The sequence below is a fragment of the Diceros bicornis genome, chromosome 25 (assembly GCF_020826845.1).
Source record: "Diceros bicornis minor isolate mBicDic1 chromosome 25, mDicBic1.mat.cur, whole genome shotgun sequence".
In the NCBI taxonomy this organism is placed as follows: Eukaryota; Metazoa; Chordata; class Mammalia; order Perissodactyla; family Rhinocerotidae; genus Diceros; species Diceros bicornis.
The window spans coordinates 12,840,732-12,860,641 of NC_080764.1; the positions used below are offsets into that span (position 1 = coordinate 12,840,732).

At 54.2% G+C, this 19,910-nt stretch overlaps 1 protein-coding gene across 1 annotated transcript; it reads left to right on the forward strand.

Annotated features, from left to right (window-relative positions):
* The first annotated feature begins 433 nt into the window (after positions 1–433).
* PVALB (parvalbumin) lies at positions 434–16,048 on the forward strand. Its single transcript, XM_058568821.1, has 4 exons — positions 434–494; positions 2,132–2,264; positions 3,551–3,660; positions 15,838–16,048. The coding sequence occupies exons 1-4, from the start codon at positions 434–436 to the stop codon at positions 15,864–15,866; spliced, it is 333 nt and encodes a 110-aa protein (XP_058424804.1). The 3' UTR covers positions 15,867–16,048.
* The last annotated feature ends 3,862 nt before the right edge of the window (positions 16,049–19,910 follow it).

Consider the following 19,910-nt stretch of genomic DNA (forward strand, 5'->3'; position numbering starts at 1 on the left):
GGGGTCCAGTATCCTCCCTGAAGCTGCGGGACATCCCCGAGGTGCATCGCCTCGAGACCCTCCACTGCAGCAGGCTGGTGCCTCCTGCGTGCCCTTGACGGCAGGTGAACACTCCAGATCTGGCTGGTCACGTAGAGGTCGCCCCTTCCCCTGGCGCCCTGGCCGCAGCCGCTGGGATCCCGAGGACCCCCGGCGGGGGCGGTGCGGGGGCGGCAGCGGGACTGCCCGGCCGCCCGGCCCGCGCAGCCCGGCGGCTCGGCTGGACTGAGCTGCTCTGGCCGCGCGCCCAGCCCCGCGCCCCCTGGCTCCGCGCCAGGCCGGCGGGCGTGCGCCCGGCGCGCAGCACTGCAGCGCTGGTCATATGAGCAGAAATGATGAGAAAAGCACTTTTTAATCTTTTCACACTTGCTCTGCCCGCTCAAACAGTTGCAGGATGTCGATGACAGACTTGCTCCACGCTGAGGACATCAAGAAGGCAGTGGGGGCCTTTACCGGTGAGCACCGCTCTCCCCTTCCCAGCCCTCTTCCCTCATCCACCACCCTGGCCCCTACACCCCCGTGGGCTCCGCGGCCGTCCAGTACTCCCCAGCGCTCCTCTGTCCACGCATCCCGCGGGGCGCGGGCCGGGCGGGGAGGGTAGTCCTCAGCATTTCCCAGACTCCGTCTGGACGGGACTTGGCGCAGGGAGCCGGCAGGGAGGCCGGACAACCGAAACTTGCAGGCGCCAAAGGCCAGGTGGCTGCGCTGCGAGGACTGGGATCCCGGACCAAGGGCGAAGACCTGGGTAGAAGGCGGGGTCTCCGGGTCCTTCTGGGCTCTCGGGACTTCCCCTTTAAGGCCCTTTGCGGGGGGTGCTGCAGGTGCGCACGCCTTCTCTCCAAGCGACCCCTTTCTGAGATCCCCATTCTGGACAGGACTCTTCTCGCCCGGCAGTGGCCTTTGCTGGCTCCCTGGCTGTCCAAGCCTCCTCTCAGGGGCTCAGAGTCCCCTCTCTCCCCAACGGACCCGCGAGCGAGGTGACCTTCCTGCGGCTGGCGCTCTACTCTGCCGGACCCTGCGCGGAGCATCCTTAGTGCTTGTAACTTCCAGCCTCCTTAGGCAGCCGAGGGAGGCAAGCCGGCAGTCTCGCCTCTGAGCTGCTCTGGACTTGAGCGCTTAGCTGCCTCCTTCCTTCTCCCTGCGGTCACCCAGATGCGTAAACTGAGGCTCAGAGAGGGCTAGAAACTTGCCCAAGGTCACCTAGCTCTGCAGAAGGGGGATTAGAACTGAGGTCACCTCCAGGTCGTGGTCCCCTAATGTCAGAGGCAGACAGAGCAAGCTTCCTTCCCTCCTGCCTGGGGCTGAGAGCAGGAGAAACAATCTCAGCAAGATCCCCCACAGGCACATACACATTATTCCATCTCACACTGTACCCTTTCCCAGGTGTTCTTAAAAAGGATCTCAGGACATAGAAAATTGGGGACAGGGTCTCCCATTTCCTTTCTGTTTGGCACCCCCTCCCCCCTGCATGAAGCAGCTCAGGGAGCCCCCTCCCAGGGGGCTGCAATAGCCCACCTTGCTCCCTCTGAGAAGAAACTTAACTGGGAATTCCTGGGGAGACTTCCGACACCAGGCCACACTCCCCCAGAATGGGTTTCTGCAGCAAAGCCACAACTTCTGGGTCCTCCCCCTCCTCCACTCACTGTGTGACCTTGAGAGAAACTTGTCCTCTCTGTGTCAATTTTCTAGCAACACAACCTGTGGCCAAGAAAAAAGCTTGACCCCCCACCCTCCACAGACACACACCGTGTTCACACCACCTCCACTTCCCCAGCCCACTCCCGCTCAGCCACCACCCACAGGCTTCACGGACACCAGGAATTTCCTCTGCCTTCAAAGGCTACCTCCCCCATCAGAGAAGGGTACAGTGGAGGGTGGGGGCGGGCTTGGAAGCCAGGGAGATCTGGGTGCAAGCCCACCTCTGCCACCTCTAGCTGGGTGACCTTGGGCAGAGCACCCTGTCCTGGGCACCCTTAGCCCCCACGTGGACGGGCACAGGGGAGTCAATAGACAAATGCTGCCAGACACCCCCGTTCTCCCCTCCTTCCCACTGCCTCCTCTTTGTCCTCATGTTAACCTGCTCCCCCCACAGCTGCAGAATCCTTCGACCACAAAAAGTTCTTCCAAATGGTCGGCCTGAAGACAAAGGGCCCGGATGACGTGAAGAAGGTGTTCCACATCCTGGATAAAGATAAGAGCGGCTTCATCGAGGAGGAAGAGCTGGGGTAAACTGAGCCCTGAGGGCTGCCCAGCCTGTGGCTCCGGGAGAGGGAGTGGGGGTTGGGACGCCTGCTTCTGGGTTCCCATCAGATCTGCCCTCTCTCTCACAGAAAATAACCCTGCCTGGCTGCTGATGCTTCCGCAAGAGTAAAATCCTCAGCAGAAAGTGCAACAAACTAGGTTAAATTATAGCCACTTAATATTGCTAATGGAATGATGCTACTTAATAATTTAATACAAATGAAGAGGCAGTTTTTCTCGCTGCCTAACACCGTAGGCCAGACAGAGAGCGCTCGCTTGAGTATTTCATTGATTTTCATTTGTCTGAAAGGCACCTTCCACCGCCCTGCAGACCCCTCCCTTCCACCGCCCTGCAGACCCCTCCCTTCCGTACCAGTGCGGCCAGAGCAGTTTCTGGGCAAGTCAGGGATGCAGACTAGCTTTGGGGGTTCAGGAGTCCTGGGAGCAAAGTGGAGAGGAAGAAACTATGACCAGGAAAATGCAAAACTGCATCAGCAAAGGAACCTCCCACCGTCACCCCTCAGCCACCTGGCCCGTGTCTGCCCACCTGGCTGTGCCTTATGTCACCCTCTGGCCAAGACTGCCTTGAATTTTGTCCTAAAGGGAAGGGAAAGAGTGTGGGGAGGGGCCTTTCAAGTAGGGACTTCCCCATCCATCCAGTCTTAGCCCAAACCATCCCACAAGGGTACCCTTTGACTAGAAACTTCTCCTTCTACCCACCCACGCCCAGTATGCACACACACATGCACACACACAGAGGCTGACTTCTGCCTGTCCTCCAGGCATCTCTAGGAAGCTCCCCTGACTCTTCCCCTCACCCCAGGTGGGATAGATGCATCCTTAAAGCATCCCTCTCTACTCCCCCATCATTGCATCCATCACCCTGTGTGGTCCCTCGGAGCGCTTGACCTCCTCCTCCTGTTTTCAGGCAGCTACCTAAGACCATCTCTGTGCCCCCAGTTTCCAGCATGGCCCCGGCACAGAGAAGACACTTTTGTGTTTGTTGTATTGGCTGAAAAATAAACAAATGCAGGAGCCCTACCTGGAGTGAGGTCAACCGTTCGCTGAGGACAGCCTGTCCTTCCCTGCACGCCCACCCAGGAAGGCACAGCCCCAGCCGGGGCTACCTGGCTCAGCACAGCTGCACGCGTGCCGGCTGCTGCCGCCTGTCCCAGCTGCCGACTTCCCTGCGCAGATGCCAGCCCACCATCCGTGTGGTGTTCCTCCAAGGTGACCTCGACCTGACTCCCTCCCTGGCTTTTCTCCCCAGGTTCATCCTGAAGGGCTTCCTCCCAGATGCTAGAGACCTGACTACTAAAGAAACCAAGACACTGCTGGCTGCTGGGGACAAGGATGGGGACGGCAAGATTGGGGCCGACGGTGAGTAGCCATGACCTGGGGCCTGGGCACATTGTGGAGCTTGGGATGTTTGGATGCTGAAAGCTCAGAGCTGCGTCTGTCACCTGAAAGGGAGAGGAGGGGTCCCACATTCCCTAAGATTAGAAGAAAAAGGCAATCCATTAGGTCTGAGAGCTCTGTCATGAAAGCCAGGCAAAGAAAAACTGGTATATTTTTTCTAAATTTGAACAACCCAAAAGGAATAGATTCTTTTTTCTCCCTGCTGTGCAGGGATCCAGGAGAATTTGGCATCTTCCCTGGACTCTGCCTGTACCTTTGCTCTGGTTCTGGTCCCAGCTCTGTGACCTTGAGCAGTCTCTCTCCTTCTCTGGGCCCCAGGCTCCCATCTGTAACCTGAGGAGATGAGGCCAACTGATTCCCAAGGACCCTGCTGGCTCTCACCTTCTCGGATTCCAGGGATGGAAATTCCTTATCACCTATCCTAGTCAGCATCTTGTCCTGGTGTCCTATAACTTCGAGTCTCAAAACCTGTTTTGGCTTCACCCAAATATACAATTCCAGCATTGTAGGAGAGCCAGGAAAAGCAGCCAGCCAGGAATCATCTGGGACTTAGGAAAAGGAATATCTGGCCCTGTCTTGCTTGTCAAGCTTTGCTTTCAGAACAGGTGAGGGGCTGGTGGTCCACCATCCCACGTCCTCCTCTGTTCAGATCTAACCAGCATTCACAGAGCACCTCTCAGCATCATTATCTTTCTTAGCATCACAGCATCCTTGGAAGTTATCTCCATTTTGCAGATGGGCAAACTGAGGTTGAAGGTGTTTAGCCTGCTCTAAGAGCTAGGACATTAGTGGTGGAGCAGGGATTCAGAACCAGGTCTGAAGAACTCTTTCCACACGCTGTGCTGCACCACTCCCAGGATAGTCCTTTCTGTCAATCTAAGAGAAAACTGTGTGTTGGTGCCAGATCTCTGGGCCCAGGCTGTCGGTTCAAATCCCAGCCCTGCCACTTTCTAGCTGTGCGACTTTGGGCTGTTCAAGCAACTACTCTGGGCCTCAGTTTTCTCATCTCTGAACTGAGGATTCAGAGTCATAGGACTGTTGTGAGGACAGATGGGGTGTGCAAATGGGGTGCACAGCTTTATTCTAAGACCCACTTTGGCTTGTTGTGAAAATGAAGTGGCTATAGACACAAAGTTGCTTTGGGAAAGGTACAAGGATTCTAAATATGGGCACCGTTTATTAAAGTTTTATGCCAGAATGAGAATGGAGAAACTCTAGCTAGGTCAGCCACAGCGAGTCCCCTGGACTTCCAATGCCAGCTGCCCTTCTCGTGGCAGGGAAGGCGGGAGGAGGTTTTAAAAGAGCCGGAGCAGAGGGTGCTGGAGGGAAATTGGTGGCTGGTCTTGGTTCCAGGGAGTGGCACATCTCCCCCACAGCCCCATCCTCACCAAGCCACTTATCAGAGAGCTCCGCCCAAGCCCGCGTTTCTGCCGTGACCCCAACTCAGGCCTCCATATGCGCCTCCCATTTTTATTTGCAGCCAATATGTCACAGCTCAGAAGCCCTAGGCAGGGTCTTCATGGCTGGCTGCTCATGAGGAAGCTACAAGATGAAGAGAAACCAGGCCAGATCCTGGCCTGCTCCCCGCTCCCCTCCCCCGCTCCCTGCCGAACTCAGATCTTAAGGAGCTAACACAACTCTTCCAACAGACCCGACACACATTTACTGAGTAGCAACCCTGTGCCAGGCAATGGCAGACATAAAGATGAATCATGCCCAACTCCCAGAGGTACCATCACTCAGCTGGGTGCCCCTAAGCCCCAGTTTCCTCATCTGTAAACTGGGCAGGACAACACACACCTCCCTGGGATTGTGTGGGACTCCAGGACACGACGTATGGGAGCGTGGAGCCCAGCACATGGCGAGGCTGCCATCCTGTTCCGTGTGCACGTGGCTGACAGCTCTGTGTATACACACAAACGAACGGTAAGACCGGGCTGAGGCCGGGAAGTGCAGGTGAGCTTCGTGGAGGGGGAGACAGCGGGCACTTGTGCAGATCTGGAGGCTGTGGGCAGGAATGCCGCGGGCTGGCAGGGGCCGAGGAGGGAGGTCCAGGCGAAGCGTTGGTATCAGCAAAGGCACTGAGGCTGGGAAGTTAGGGCGTGTTTAGACAGGGGCAGGACGATTGGTTTGCTGGGGTGGGAGGGGAGAGAGAATTGCACCCGGGTGTGTAACGTGTGACCAGCCCGGTGCTGGGGTCTGCACACATCACCTCATTTGACCTTGGGATGACCAAGGTCACAGGTGCATAAAGGAAAAGAGCAAAAAGAGGACTCTGGTGCCCAAGGTGACACTGGATTCAAACCCAGGTCTGTCTGCCAGCACCGTCCGGGCTCAGGCCGACCTGGTGAAGGCCTAGAGGTCAGGGCAGAACAAAACAGGGGGGCAAGAGACGAAATGGGCAATGAGAACAGATGGCCTGAGGCAGTGGAGCCCCATACTTCATGCTTTTGAGGTGGGAAGGTGCAGACACACCCCGCCCCAGCCTCCACCCCAATACAGTCCTTTTTCTGGAGGGTGACAGGACGGGTGGGTGTGATGATGCCCGACAGGCAGCGAGATGGGAGGCAGAGCCCTTTGCGGGCCCAGGAGGTTCTATTTCAGGTGCGCTGCTTTGCCGCCTGCTCCCTCTACAGGCCAAAGGGCCGGAGCCCAGCCCACCAGCTGGAGGACGCTTCAGCCCCCGGTGGGAACTCCTCTGACCTTCAGGTGCCTGCTCTTTAAAATCAGGGGTCCCTTCCGGCTCTGGGATGCCCTGGATGCCCCAGTGAATAAACCTCTAGACAGGACCAGCTCAGCCCTTAGGCTCAGCTGTGTGGCCTTAAATAACAGTGGCAATGACATCTAACCTCAGGGAGCACTGACTGTGTGCCAGGCACTGTGCTTAGCAATTCATTCACTCCATCTTTCTGTCTCTCTTTGAGGCAGATACTGTTACTATCCCCATTTTACTGATGGGGACACTGAGGCTCAGAGAGGGTAAGGGTTTGCCTAAACTCCCTCACCTAGGAAGAGACAAGGTCAGGATCTGAGTTCAGGGCTGTCCGCATCCGAAGCACGTGCCCTGTGCTGCCTGCTTCATTCATCATCAACGTTTCATGAGCGTCCACCATGAGATGATATCGTCTATTGACTTATGCTTGCTTCTCTCTCCCCCACTGGGATGTCAGCTCCACAGGAGCCAGAACTTCCTTTTGTTCAGTTCTGACTCCAGCACCTGGAGGGGGGCCTGCTGCACAGTAGGGGCACAAGGCAAGTTTGTTTGTTGAATGAATGAATGAGTGAATGAATATGTGTCCAGCAGGGGATGCAATGATGAGGAGGTGTGATGTGTAGGGCTGGGCACTGGCATGTAGCAGGTGCTGGGAGATTCTAGAACCAGGGACAGCCTCCATCACCAGCTCTGTTTGCCCTTCTGAAGGTGAGTGATATTTACCAGGTCCTCCAGGACCCCAGATTGAAGGGAAGGGGCAGAAGGACAAAGTTCTTGTGATAACCCCTTGCATTCCCATCTCTGGGGCAATGACTTCCAGGAAGCTCAAAGACTTTTATAGATGTGGTCGATCGATTCTGGAAGGCCACCCTTAAAAGGCTGGTGCAGAGCTGGTAACGGAGGGGTTTAAGGCAGGAAAGGAGACAGACCTGGACAGAGGTGGAAGGTGGCCAAACACCCTGCCGCAGTTGCAAACCCAGGCACAAATAGCAGGCGAGACTATCAAGTGGTAGCCTACCTGTGAAGGTACTTGCCCTTCACAAGGGTGCATCTCATACAGGACCCGGCGTCAGACTTACCTGGCTTTTCACAGCACAGGTGGCTGTGCCCCACCCAGAATTTCTGATTCCTTAGGTCTGGGATGGGGCCCACGCGTTTGCATTTCTACCAAGTTCCCTGGTGGAGCTGATGGTCTGGGGACCACACTTTGAGAATCACTGTCTTACAATAATCCTAGAAAGTAGGTGCCATCACTCTTCCTGTTTTACAAATGGGGAAACTGAGGCACTGAGAGGTTAGGAAACATGCCCAGGGTCATTCAGGAACAGAGCCAGGATTGAGGCTCCCTGGTCCAGCCAAGACCCTCTGCTTCCCTGCCTCTCACACGGCCCTGTGTCCCAGCCCGGGCTCTCCACCCCCATTGCTTGCCCGAGTGGAATGTGCAGGCTGGCAGGGAGAGTGGTTACCATCCACTGGGCACTTCCTGTGTGCCAGGTGCTGCCCACGGGCCTCACCCCTTTTAGCTCGTGCAGTTCTCACAACAGCTCCCCAAGATACACCCTCACTGTACAGACAAGGAAACTGAGGCCCAGAGAAGTGGAGCCACTTGCCCAGGATCACACAGCTATTCAGCATTGGGGCCCACTTCAAACCTTGACACTCAGGCTCCAAATAGCTCTCTCCTTGCCACCACGCTGCAGACAAGATCTGCACACCCTGTATGCACGCAGTCCTGGTGAGGGTTTTCCTGAAACCCGATCCCCTGGCAGATCCAGTTTCCTAGGCTTCAAGCCTGTTCCAGCTCAAGAGCCTGTGGTTTGCTTTTTGCTTCCGTTGCTGCAAAATTTAGTCATAATTATTGCCTGACCGTTGCAGGCGGCTCCACTCACGTGCCTGAAGGCATTTGCCTTTTCTGCTTCCTTCTGGCAAAATCCGTTCTCTTTTATCCTTAAGTAGCCTATTTAACGGGGGAGGCGGGAGTGAGGGAGCAAGCCCTTGGGCTGAAACACCTGAAGTCAGGCGGAAAGTACGCCCCGCCGAGTGCGTGAGTGCGTGCTGCCAGCCGTGTGAACGGCCAAGTCTCCTCTTCCCTCTGGGCATCCATTTCCTCATCCCAGAGTGGGAATAAGAATATCCACCTCACAGGGTGATTGCTTGAATTGAGTGAGTATCCTGGAAACGGTTCCTTTCCTCTTAGTTTCTATGTATGCTGTCTCTTGTAAGCCAGTCCTCGAAGAAAACAACATTGAGTCTAAGATGGGAGGAAAGTGAGAAGGATGGCAGGAGAGGCTTGCCCGCCTCCCTGTAATTCCAGCCCTCCAGCCCCTGTGGGATTTGATTTCTCAGCGAGGCAGGATGTGCACACCAGGGCCAGCCCGCAGTCCTCATGGCAGGGCCCTCAGGTGTGCAGTGTTGTCCCCTCTCACTGCATCCTCATACCAGCCTCATTTGGTCTGAGGGACAGAGCCTGTGATCCCCAAGGAGAGATGTGGAAACTGAGACCCAGTAGACGTGAAGTGCCAAAGTCACATAGTAAACCCTTGGCCGAACGGAACCCAGGTCTCCTGACTCTACCATTCCCTCCACCGAGCTGAGTGGAGACCTCCCAGTTAGAAACGGTTTCTGTGCTTCACAAGATGCTCGCTGTAATTCCCGTGTGGACGCTCCCTAACTCTGGCCTTATGCCACACTGGATAAGGTTTAGCAGAGGGAGAGGGAGCAGCCCTGCTTACATAACTGCCCTCCTGTGAAAAGGAGCAGTAGTGAGTGCAGAGGAAGACATTCTCTCTCGGTTTATCCCTCTCCTGCCTCTGGGGGTTACAGCTTGAGTCAGAACCCAGGGCCATTCCTCTGCATCCTCTGAGAAAGACAGCACCCTGGCATGCGCCATGCCTGAGTTAGAATCTTCCTGGCTGAGTGACTCTGAGCCTCAGTTTCCCTGTAAGTAAAATGGGGATAAGAGAGCCAGTGAGGATGAAATGGGATGACGCACAGGGCCATGCCTGGCACACGGTGAGCCCCCAGAACTGTTGACGCCAGCTCCTTGCAGCCCTCTGGCTCAACCCCGAATGACCCTGCCTCCCGGTTCCCGGGGGTGGGAAAGTGATACCTGCTTGCAATACCAATTTATAAGAAACCCAGCCCTGGAGCTATTTAGAGACGAGGTGATAAACCAGGAGGCCGGTGCCTTCATCCTGGTCATCACGACAGAGGGAAGAAAGAGGCTTCCAGGCACTGACTAATGTCTGTCTCAGTTTCATTTCAGGCTATCAGCGTGTGCTGGTCTCACCTGTCAATGGCTTCTAAATTTGTCCATTCCCACAGCACCTGGGACTGGGACAGACCTAATTAGGCTAATTTCAGTTTCCTAAGGGAAAGGAAAGGACTGAGTCGTCCGTCCCATTCTCTGACCCTCCATCTGCTGCTCCCCCCCACCGCCATCCCTATCTCTTGTCTCTTTCTCATTGGATGATGGAGAAACAAGCAAACTGGCCCCAGGGGCCTGGGGGGAGGCTTCAAGGGCAAAGGTAGGGCTGTTCCTGCATGCTTACAGGAGGAAGGACTCTGGGTCCCTCCAAAGGGACCCTTGCACCTCAGCAATAAGCATTGATCTAATTGCGCTCCCTCTGTGTGCCAGCACCGCTATACTGGGCACTTATCCATTATCCCACGTAGTCCTCACCATAACCCTATGAGGAGATGCTTTCAGTCTCCCCATTCTACAGATGCAGAAACTGAGGGTCAGAGACTAAGTTTCCACGGATGAGTGTGCTGGAGGTGCAATCCTAACTCAGATGGGATAGGCAGTGTCGGAAACTCGTACCAGGTCAGCTGTTGGCTCTTCAGGCTTCCCGCATCCTCTGTTTACATCTTCTTTGTCTTCGTTTCAGGATTTTTGTGGTTATTGTTGTCATTTCAAAGCTCCAACCTGTGTCAGTGGTACCGAGGAGATCCAAGGGAGGTGGGACTAACATTTGTAGACCACCTACTGTGTGCCAGGCATCTCTGTATTTTCTCATCTCATCTTCCCAATGGGTGGCAAGTTGGCCTTATCATACCCAATTTACAGACGAGAAAACTGAGGCTTGGAGAGGTAGTGACCTAAGGCCACCTAGCCAGGAAGTGATGGAACGAGATTCAGACCCAGCTCCAAGGTTGCTGGAAGGTTGCAGCCAGGTGCCAGGGCAGGGACAGGAAATGAGGGGGGATAATGACAACAACACCAAGAACTAAAGGTTACGGTGCCATTTGCCGAGTCCTCACTCGGTGCCAGGCAGTGGCCAGGCATTTTATAGTCTTGGTTTTAAGGTAGTTGGAGCTGTAGAAGCATCTTGATAACAACGGCTACCAAATGCTGAGTGCTGGCTGTGTATCAGGCCTGTGACCAAGAGCTTTCGTGCTCATTACTCAGAGCAGCCCAAGGAGCTCCATTTTACAGATGAGGAAACTGAGGCACAGTAGGCAAAGTATCTAGTCCAAGGTCGTAGAAGCAAGAAATGGGAGTTGGGAGTTGACTCCCAACTCCCAACTGTGGGAGAGCTGGAAAGGCATGTTTTAGACCCGACACTGCACAGATAAGAAAATGAAGACCTGGGCAACTGAGGTGTCTCGTCCAGGGACACGAGTGGATGGCAGAGCCAAGACTAGACCCCCATCATCTGATGCCCCATTCCCTGTCCCAGCCTCCTACCGCCAAATCAGTTGACCTAGACTTTACAGTCTTGGTATGTTTATTCATTTGTTTTTCTTCAAGGAGAGACGTGGACATTTTAGAAGAAATGTTTTTTTGATAGGAGAGCTGTTTGTTAATTGACTGGTTCCTAAGCCCTCTGCCCCGAGGGAGATAGGAAAAGTACAGAAGAGGTGACCTCTGTCCTCAATTTGTCTACAAAGTGCCCTGCTCCAGGTTCCGGGAGGATAAAATTAGAATCTTGTGTTCTCTGCAAAAAGCCAGGGCATGTGGCCATTGTGACATCCTGGCTGCTTCAGAGTAGATCCCAGGGTAGGCAGAGGGGTCTGTTTTCAGAGGTTTTCGAAACCCCACAGGTTCAAAATATCTCCCGCAGTCAGGCTCCAAAACGCCTGACTTGCAAACCCCGAAAAGTCCCTTGGTCGGTGTTCCTTGGTCCCCCTCGCACTGACTGCACCAGGTGCCGACCAGTGTGAAGGTGACTAATGGGCTCTTTGCTGATGGGCATCCTGAGAACCTGTAATTTCTAGGGTGAGGGTTAGGGAGGTCAGTGCAGGACGGGAAACAGTAAGGACCGACTTTCCCTCCTGACAGTCTCTCCATGAGCTGGTGTTGAGGATGGGCTCATGCCTCCTTTATCCCAGGACAGAGCAACTCAGTGCCCAAGGACGGGATAGACTGGCTCTGGCCAGAGTTCCACGTTAAATGGTGGGTTGAAGCTGGAGAGAGTTCATGCTTCCACCCAATCTGGGACGCTAGCCCAACCAGGAACGGCCTCTCCACATTCATGTAGGGGGTGTTCCTGAGACCACAGGCCAAGTGCTAGCTCTGCCTCTTATTTTCCACATGCCCCTGACACTTCACCTCTCCAGGCCTCCATTTCTCCTTCTATAAAATGGGAATCGTCCCACTTACCTCCCAGGACTGTCATGAGAATTATGTGAGGTAAATTGGTACTTGTTGAACCCTAAGGAGGACTCATGGGCCACCCATCCATCCATCCGTCCATCTGTCCATCCGTCCATCCATCTCTTCATCCATCCATCCATCCATCCATCCATCCATCCATCCATCCATCCATCCATCCATCTGGCATCCATTCACTAGCTCCTGCTTTGTGTCAGGTCTGTTCTAGTGCTAGGAGAGTGGTGAACCAGACAGACAGGGCCCCCTGCCCTCCTGGAGTTTACATTCTAATAGGAAGATACCACAAAAATAAGTAAGTACAGAAATTAGATCATTTCCGAGAGTGCTAAGTACCATGAAGTAAATTAAAAAGGGCTACTATGACAGTCAGGGGTGGCGATATGTGAGCTGGCTCGTGTGTCACTCTATACCTAAGTCAAAGTAGGTCAGAAACCTCTGGGGTAAAGAAGGAAGCCTAAGAGCATCGTGCTTGAATCACGTCCACTGTGTGATCTTGGTCAAGCTTCCTAAATCTTGGCATGCAGCCGAAAGCATCCCTCCGATGGTGTAGTCATGAGAATTTAATGAGATAATATATGCAAAAAACTTCCCATGTAGGCATTCAATAATTAAGAATTTTTTAATTCTATAAAAATGGACAATATTAATCAAAGCACTAATGATAAAAGACACCTCAAAAGAACCACCTGCTGTAGGATCATGGGAACCCAGGGCTGAGAAAGTGAACTCTGACACCTGGCCCATGGGAGGGATTGTTAGAGTGTTTGGTGTCAAGTTCCATCCCTGCCACTCACTGTTATCACTCAGCCCATGACCCTGGGGGTTCTCAGGATGAGCTGGAGGACCCTCCCTCTCTCCCACCTTGAGTCATACCCAGACTGCCTTCCTGTCCTCAGGGACAGCCTGGGGACAGGAGTGGGTGGTGTCCATTTCCCAGATCACACCCTAGAAAGATGAGGAGGCCGGGTTTGTTTCCTCCACATGGGGGGTCAGCGCCAGTTATTTCCGTGACAACAGCATGTATGGGTTTGGTTGGCTTTTGTTTTATCCCTTTTTTTTTTGTTTTGAAATAATTCTGGCTTTACAGAAGAGTTGCAACAACAGCCCAGAGAGTTCCGTATACCTCTCACCCAGCATCCCCAAGGCCGACATTTTACAGGACCCTGGTGCAATGATGAGAACTAAGAAATTACACTGTGAGCTTTTTACATAAGTGCTTCATACAGAGCCTGGGAGGGTGGGGCGAACCTCAAGGGTGCCCCAGATATCTCTTGTGGCCATTTTGAAGCCACTTCACATCCAGTGTTTCGTTTGTCTCTCACAAGGAATTGTTACTGCCCCCCCCACCTCACTCTACTGACATATGGGGGAACTGACGCCCAGAGAGGTACATTTCCCATCAAATGCGGTGGCTGCTTCTGGACCCCCAACTCTTGATCCCCCGTCGTGCTATCCCCACATCACGATGCTGCATTTTCTAGAGGCGATGGGGACTTACCTGGGGCCCCACACTCTGGCAGACTGGGGACATGGCATCTCAGAGACACGTAGTGGCAGAGGGTGTCAAACTCCTTTTGTCGTCTCTCGTCTCCTGGAGAGAAAAATAACAGAGAGGACACTCCCTGGGCCCCTTGATTCCATATAAAGGTCTCAGAGGGTCTCCCTGCTGAGCAGTCCCCCCTTTGACCACCTAAGCAGGGACACAGTTGAGAGGAGATGGAAAACAGGGGCAGAGGAGCTCACAGTGGGGGCAAGGACCTCCCGTGTGCCAGGACATATCTCTTCTGACAATCTCCAACTCAAGAAGCAGAGCTGACTTTTCTTCCTTTTACGGATGGTGACAATGAGGCTCAGAGAGGTTAGGTGCCTTTTCTGAGGCCACACAGCCCATAAGCAGCAGAGCCAGATTTGGGTCCCAGGCCTTTTCAGCTGCACGAGTGCTATCACATAGATGCCAGCCCGGCACGGCTACTGGGTCTTTCCCAAATACACCCCACTGTTTCCTGCCCTCTGAGCCTGACAGAGAAAGGCCCCATCTGCGATCCCTTCCCGCATCTGCTTTTTCCTATGGGAATCCTGCATCTTCTTACAGGACTCCGCCAGACCTACCTTCCCTCTGAAGGTTGTGCTGATTCCGTAGAAGGCGCCTTTTCTCCCTGTGAAAGCAAAGTCTCTGTGCCCCCTCATCCTTTCACAAATATGGGGGGCCCCTCAGTGTTGGGCGCTGAGCCAGGTGGTGGGATGGAGCCCTGAACAAGGCGGGTGGGGTCTGGAGAGTTCCAATGGGAGAGGCTGATGACAGATGAGTAAGCAAGATGTACTCAGAAGTATTTCGAGGGTGGTAAGTGCTGTGAATATAATAAAAAATGGTGACCGCAAAGAGGATCACAGTCGGGTGGGCCACTACATTGGCCAGAGTGGTCGGAGAAGGCCGCTTGAAGAGTGACACTTGAGCCGAGACCAGGGGAGAGGGAGTTAGCCGTGAGACAGTCTGGAGAGTGTCCCACTTGGAGAGAACAGCAGGGGCAAAGATCCTGAGGTGGGAATGCCCTTGGCATGCTGGAGGTTCAGAGAAAGGCCAGCAGCACGGAGCACCTCCTGCCAGATATAATCTTCTTCTCCAACTAGACCAGAAGCTCCTGGGCAGGACTATCTCCTCCTGCTCCCCATGTCTCCCCTCACCTGGTTGGGGCCATCCCTTTGTTCATTCAGGTGGAGTTGGATTCACTAGTGGCACTTGATCGCCCCCTAGTGCCGACACTAGCCTCTGACATCGTTAATTAACATTAGGTGAAGCTGGGGGGAACTTGGACCCCAGACCCTGAATGGCAACTCAGCCACTTACAACCCTGGAGGCTCTGAAAGTCAATTCTCCTCTCTGGGCCTCAGTTTTCCCTTCTGTAAAATGGGGATAATAACTCCCAGTGTCCTGAGCATCTGTGAAGAGTGTTAAAGGAGGAGCTGGTGAGACAGAGCCCACTCCTTCCCAGCGCCTGTGCCGCGCTCACCCCTCTCAGCTACGTGGAGAGGTCACCACGTGTTCAGGGCTCCTCCGGGGTCTTGCTCGGTCCCCCGAGGAGGAGGAGCACAGGGTGGTTCTTGAACCTGGCTGCTCACCAGAATCATCTTTCAAGAAATAAAATAACTTGTCCCTTACCCCACCTCCTAAGTCAGAAATTCCAGGGCAAGGGCCTGGGAATCTGTATCTTCTTAGATTCTGCTGGTGATCCTGATGGGCAGTTGGGGAACAACTAGACAAGTCGCTGAGAAAGAGCTCAGGGTCCGAAGTCAGACAGACCTGCGTCTGAATCCTGGCCCTCCCTCTTACTAGCTATGTGACCTTGTAAAAATTGCTGGCCTCTGAGCCTCAGTTTCCCCAATGTAGAATGGCAATAATGATAAAATGCACATTATAGGGTTATTGTCAGAGTCAAAAAAGATATTGCATGTAAAGTGTTAGAATTGTGACTAGCATGTGATAGTCATAAAATTATCATTACTATTATTATTGTCGTTATTAAGAATTTGTGTAATAATAATATAATTTGTAGTTATTGTTAATAATTTAATAATTATTATTATTAATAATAATTAATCATTTGCTTTATGACATCATGAAGCAAAAGATGTGGTAGGCTCGCCATTTCCCATCTCATTCATTCATTTGTTCATTCACTCCCACACTCACTCATCCCATAGCTCCAGGTCTTCGGCAGCAGATGTGAGGACCTAGAGAAAGCGCCGTGCGGGTCCTGGCCCTTCTGCGCTGTCCGCCTCTGACTCCCTTCTTTGCCCTCTTCTTTCGCAGAATTCTCCGTTCTGGTGGCTGAAAGCTAGGAGGCTCCCTCTGCTCCAGGTCTCCCACCTCCCTGCCCCGGACGCCCCATCTCAGCCCCTCTTGCCTCCCTCCTGCGTTTCTGTTGAGTTTGTTTATGTTATTTTTTACTCCGCCCTGTCCCCCGCGGCCCTGGAATGACACCATTCTTCTGGAAAATGCTGGAGAAACAATAAAGGCTATACCAATCGGATTCTGCTGCTCAGGAGGACTCAGGCCTGGGGGTCGTGGATCCTGCCTTGGGTTTCCAGACACACCTGCACAGGGTGGAGGCAGGACTTAGAGGAGATGGGATGGAAGAGAAATGTACTAAGCCCCTCCTCTGCGTTTGGTACTGAGCATGGTGCTCTACATGGGCTGCCCATTAATCCTTGAAACCACCCCATAAAGGTAGGTGATGAAACTCCCATTTTACAGATGCAGAAACTAAGTCTTGGAGAGGAAAGTGATGTATCTAGGCTGACATAGCTAGGACTTGTGGATCGATAAGACTCTTTTTATTACAAATGATAGAAACCCAACTCAAAGTGACTTAAGCAAAAAAGGAAGAAAAAACAAAGATTTGATTGGTTATGTGCCTGAGTAGTCCAGGGATAGGTCTTCAGGAACAGCTGGATCAAGGGGCTCAAGTGATATCATGAGGATTAAGTCCTTCTTTCCCCATCTTTGCACTGCTTTCCTTTGTGCAGGATTCACTGTCAGGCAGGCTTCCCCTCAGGATGGCAAGATTCCTCCAGCAGTTCCAGCAGTACCTTCAGCAATATCAGAAAAAAAAACTTCTCTTTCCCAACTGCTCCATCAGAAGACACCAAATGTAGTCCCACTAATGCCAGAAGCTAATGTTTATTGAGCACTTCCTCTGTGCTGAGCCCTTTACATGACTCCATCTGTACGACAACCCTATGAAGTGGGGACTGTATTATCGCCATTGTACACATGAGGAGACTGAGGCACAGGGAAGTTAAATGTTTGCCCGAGATCACATGCGAGGAAGTGGTGGAGCACAACCAAAACCCTGGCGGTCACCTCCAGGGCCTGTGTCCCTCCCTGAACAAGTCACAGTGGCCAGAGGATGGGGCCCTGATTGGCCCATTCTGGATGGTGCCCATCTGCCGAGACACCGAAAGCTCGTGGCCTGAGGGTTGGGCAGAGGTGTCCCAGGGGAAATGAGAAGAGGGGGTGGAAGCTGGGTGAGCGAACACAGCAGCAGCCGGCAGGGTGGCTCCTGCCCTTTCCCAGGACAGCCGTGGGCTGGCAGTTGGAGTGGCGTCCTCCCTCTCACGAGTGGGGTTTCCAGACTCTGTACCCAGCGGTGCCACTGACACTTCCCCGGGGCCCCGAGGTGTCGCCCTGGGCAGGGCCGTCAGGGAAGGTGCTCCCCGAGGGTGGGGCCCGGGGCAGGCGGCCCCATCAGGATTCAGGCTGCAGGGCAGGGATGGACAGGCCACCTTCCAGGGTGGCAGCCGGGCAGAGTCAGCAGGCCCAGGCCTGGGAGGGCACTTGGGGCCAGAACCGGAATTGGGTCAAAGCAGCAGCAACCCCCAAGGGCCGCCCTGCGGTGGGCTCAGCCTGGCGCTAGGCCACGGGACCTGCAGGGTGGTCTGCGCACGAAGGCGGCGGGTGAGCCAGAGGTCGAGTGAGTGGAAGTGGGCTGGGTGGTGGGAACCGTGTGTGTGAGAACTTCTGTGTGTGTGAGAAGAGACGGCGTGTAAGAGCATGTGGGCCGGTGTGAGGGCACGCGTGTGTGCACGTGCCGCGTGCGACAACAGTCAGGACCAGGGTGGACCCAGGTTTTCCCGTGGGGTCCAAGGGGCCCCAACTTTGGACACTGAGGACGGGGTGGGGCTGGGGAAGCTGAAGGGGGGCCACCTAACTCTGGGCCGCGTGGAGGGCAGGAGTGGGGCTGGGGCTGGGGGCCAGTTCAGGGCCCTGCGAGGACAGGCAGGTCAGGACAACAGTGGCAGCTGCCGCTTCTGCCGGCCGGGGGTGGCCTTCAGTGCCTCTCACCCCACACCCACATGACAGCCCCCACGTTGCAGTTCAGACCAGGGCGGCATGGGGCGCAGCAGCCAGGCGAGCTGGCGAGCAGGGCCGTGGTACCTCATAGGGGACACAGGACACCAGCTCCAGACTGTCCATTTGGAAAGGATGTCCCTGGAGCCAGGGCAGGACAAGGGCAGGACAAGGCGGCGCACCCTGCAGGGGGCCGGGGGGAACAGCAGTGTGGTCAGGGAGGGGGTAGTGACAAGTGACAGTGACACAGCCGTCAGTCGCCAAGCCGTCCTCCTCCTGCCTCCTACGTGGTTCTTGATTCCGCCTATTTCCCTCGGCCTCTCTGCCACTCCGAGTCCAAGCCTGATCACGGGGCGGGGTAGGGACCCAACTCTACAGAGCCGTGTGGCCTGGTCTCACTTTCGAGAAGAGCCTCCAGTTTGGACTTCAGGCATCTCTTCAAATGAGGTAACACCTCCAGTCGCTGTGACTCAGGTTTGGCCTTTTCACATACTGGGACCTCTACCACATGGAGGTGCCCTGGCTTCAACCAGGCTCTGAGAGACACTGGTGGGCGCTGCCCGGCCATGGACAGCCGCAGCGGTCTCCTCGCCGCTCTCCTGGCCTCCGCTCCCTCCCCAATCCACTCTGCACCCAGAGCCCCCGAGGGCTCTTTCCACGTCAGACCAGGTCACACTGTTCTCCTACTCAAAACTGTCCAGTGACTGCCCCATGACAGAATCAAATAATTCTATTTTGTTTATAATTTTATAATATGTTTATAAATATATTTATAATAAAATATTCTATAAATCATTATATAGAATAAAAATCCAAGCACAGCCTTCCCTGCCCACGGGATGGCCCTGCCTCCCTCTCCCACCCATCCTCCATCTTTGCCTTCTCCCTCAGTCCCCGGTCACTCCCTCTGGTCTGTTCCCTCAGCCTGGACCTCCCTGCCTCCCTGCCCTCCCTGTCTCCCCACCCCTTTCCCTGGCTTGGTCCTATTTATCCTCAGGAAAGCCGCCCTGGATGGATGTCCGCAGCCGGGGTTAGAGCCCTGAACTTCCCCCAAAAGTACTTATCACAGGTGAAATAAAAAAAAAAAGCATGACCACCTAATTCACGGCCATGCCTCCCAGAGACCGCAAGATGCCCGAGGGCATATCTGCGGGGATCCCTGTGACCCCAGGGCCTAGCACACTAAAAGCTGTCATGACACAGATGTGGCCACAGAGGCCCAACGTGACCAGTGACTCACTCAAGGCCACGCGGAAGTGCAGAGCAGAACAGAACAGTCACCTGCCACGGGGTCCCTCATCCACAGACCTTCCAACTCAGCAAGGAGGGAGGGCCCAGGAGGAAGCCGGTGTCAGCGGCTCCAGCATCCCCCAGCCTCCCCGCCATCCAAACCCAACACCTCCTCTCCTGGATTGCTCATCAGCCGAACACAACTCCTTTTCTTCATTGTTACGCTCAGAGGAGCCTCTCTCATTATCTCTGTCCCCCTCCTGTCTGGGAGAGGCCGGGAGCAGGGAGGGAGGGAGGGGCTGGGAGGAGGAGCTGGGTTCCTGAGAGGCTTTTGATAAGAGGGAGCAGCCTGCACAGGGGCAGAGTGTGAATGATGGACTGAACGTCCCTGTGCAAGGAGAGGATGCAGATAAGAGAGGAAAGAGGGAGGGAGGAAGGATCAGAGGTGGGTAAGGATGGACGAGAAGAGTCGGGGCCACGGGCTTGGAGAAGATGACTTGGCTCCAGCTTCCAGGCTGGACAGAGCAGCCTTCCCAATCTGCCTTCCCCTCCTTTGAGCACCTACTATGTGCCAGATGCTTAGTAGGTGCCAGCTCTTAATCCACACCATCACCCTCCAAGGAAGAGAACAGTCTCTATTTTGCAAGTGAAAAAAACTCAGGTTCAGAGAGGTTAGGTAATTTGCCCAAACCACACAGCTAATAAAAATGAAAATAGAAAACAAAAAATGAAAACGTTTATTCATCCACCCAACAAATAATTTTTGAGTGCCTCCTTGTGCCTGACACGGCTAAGCACTTTAG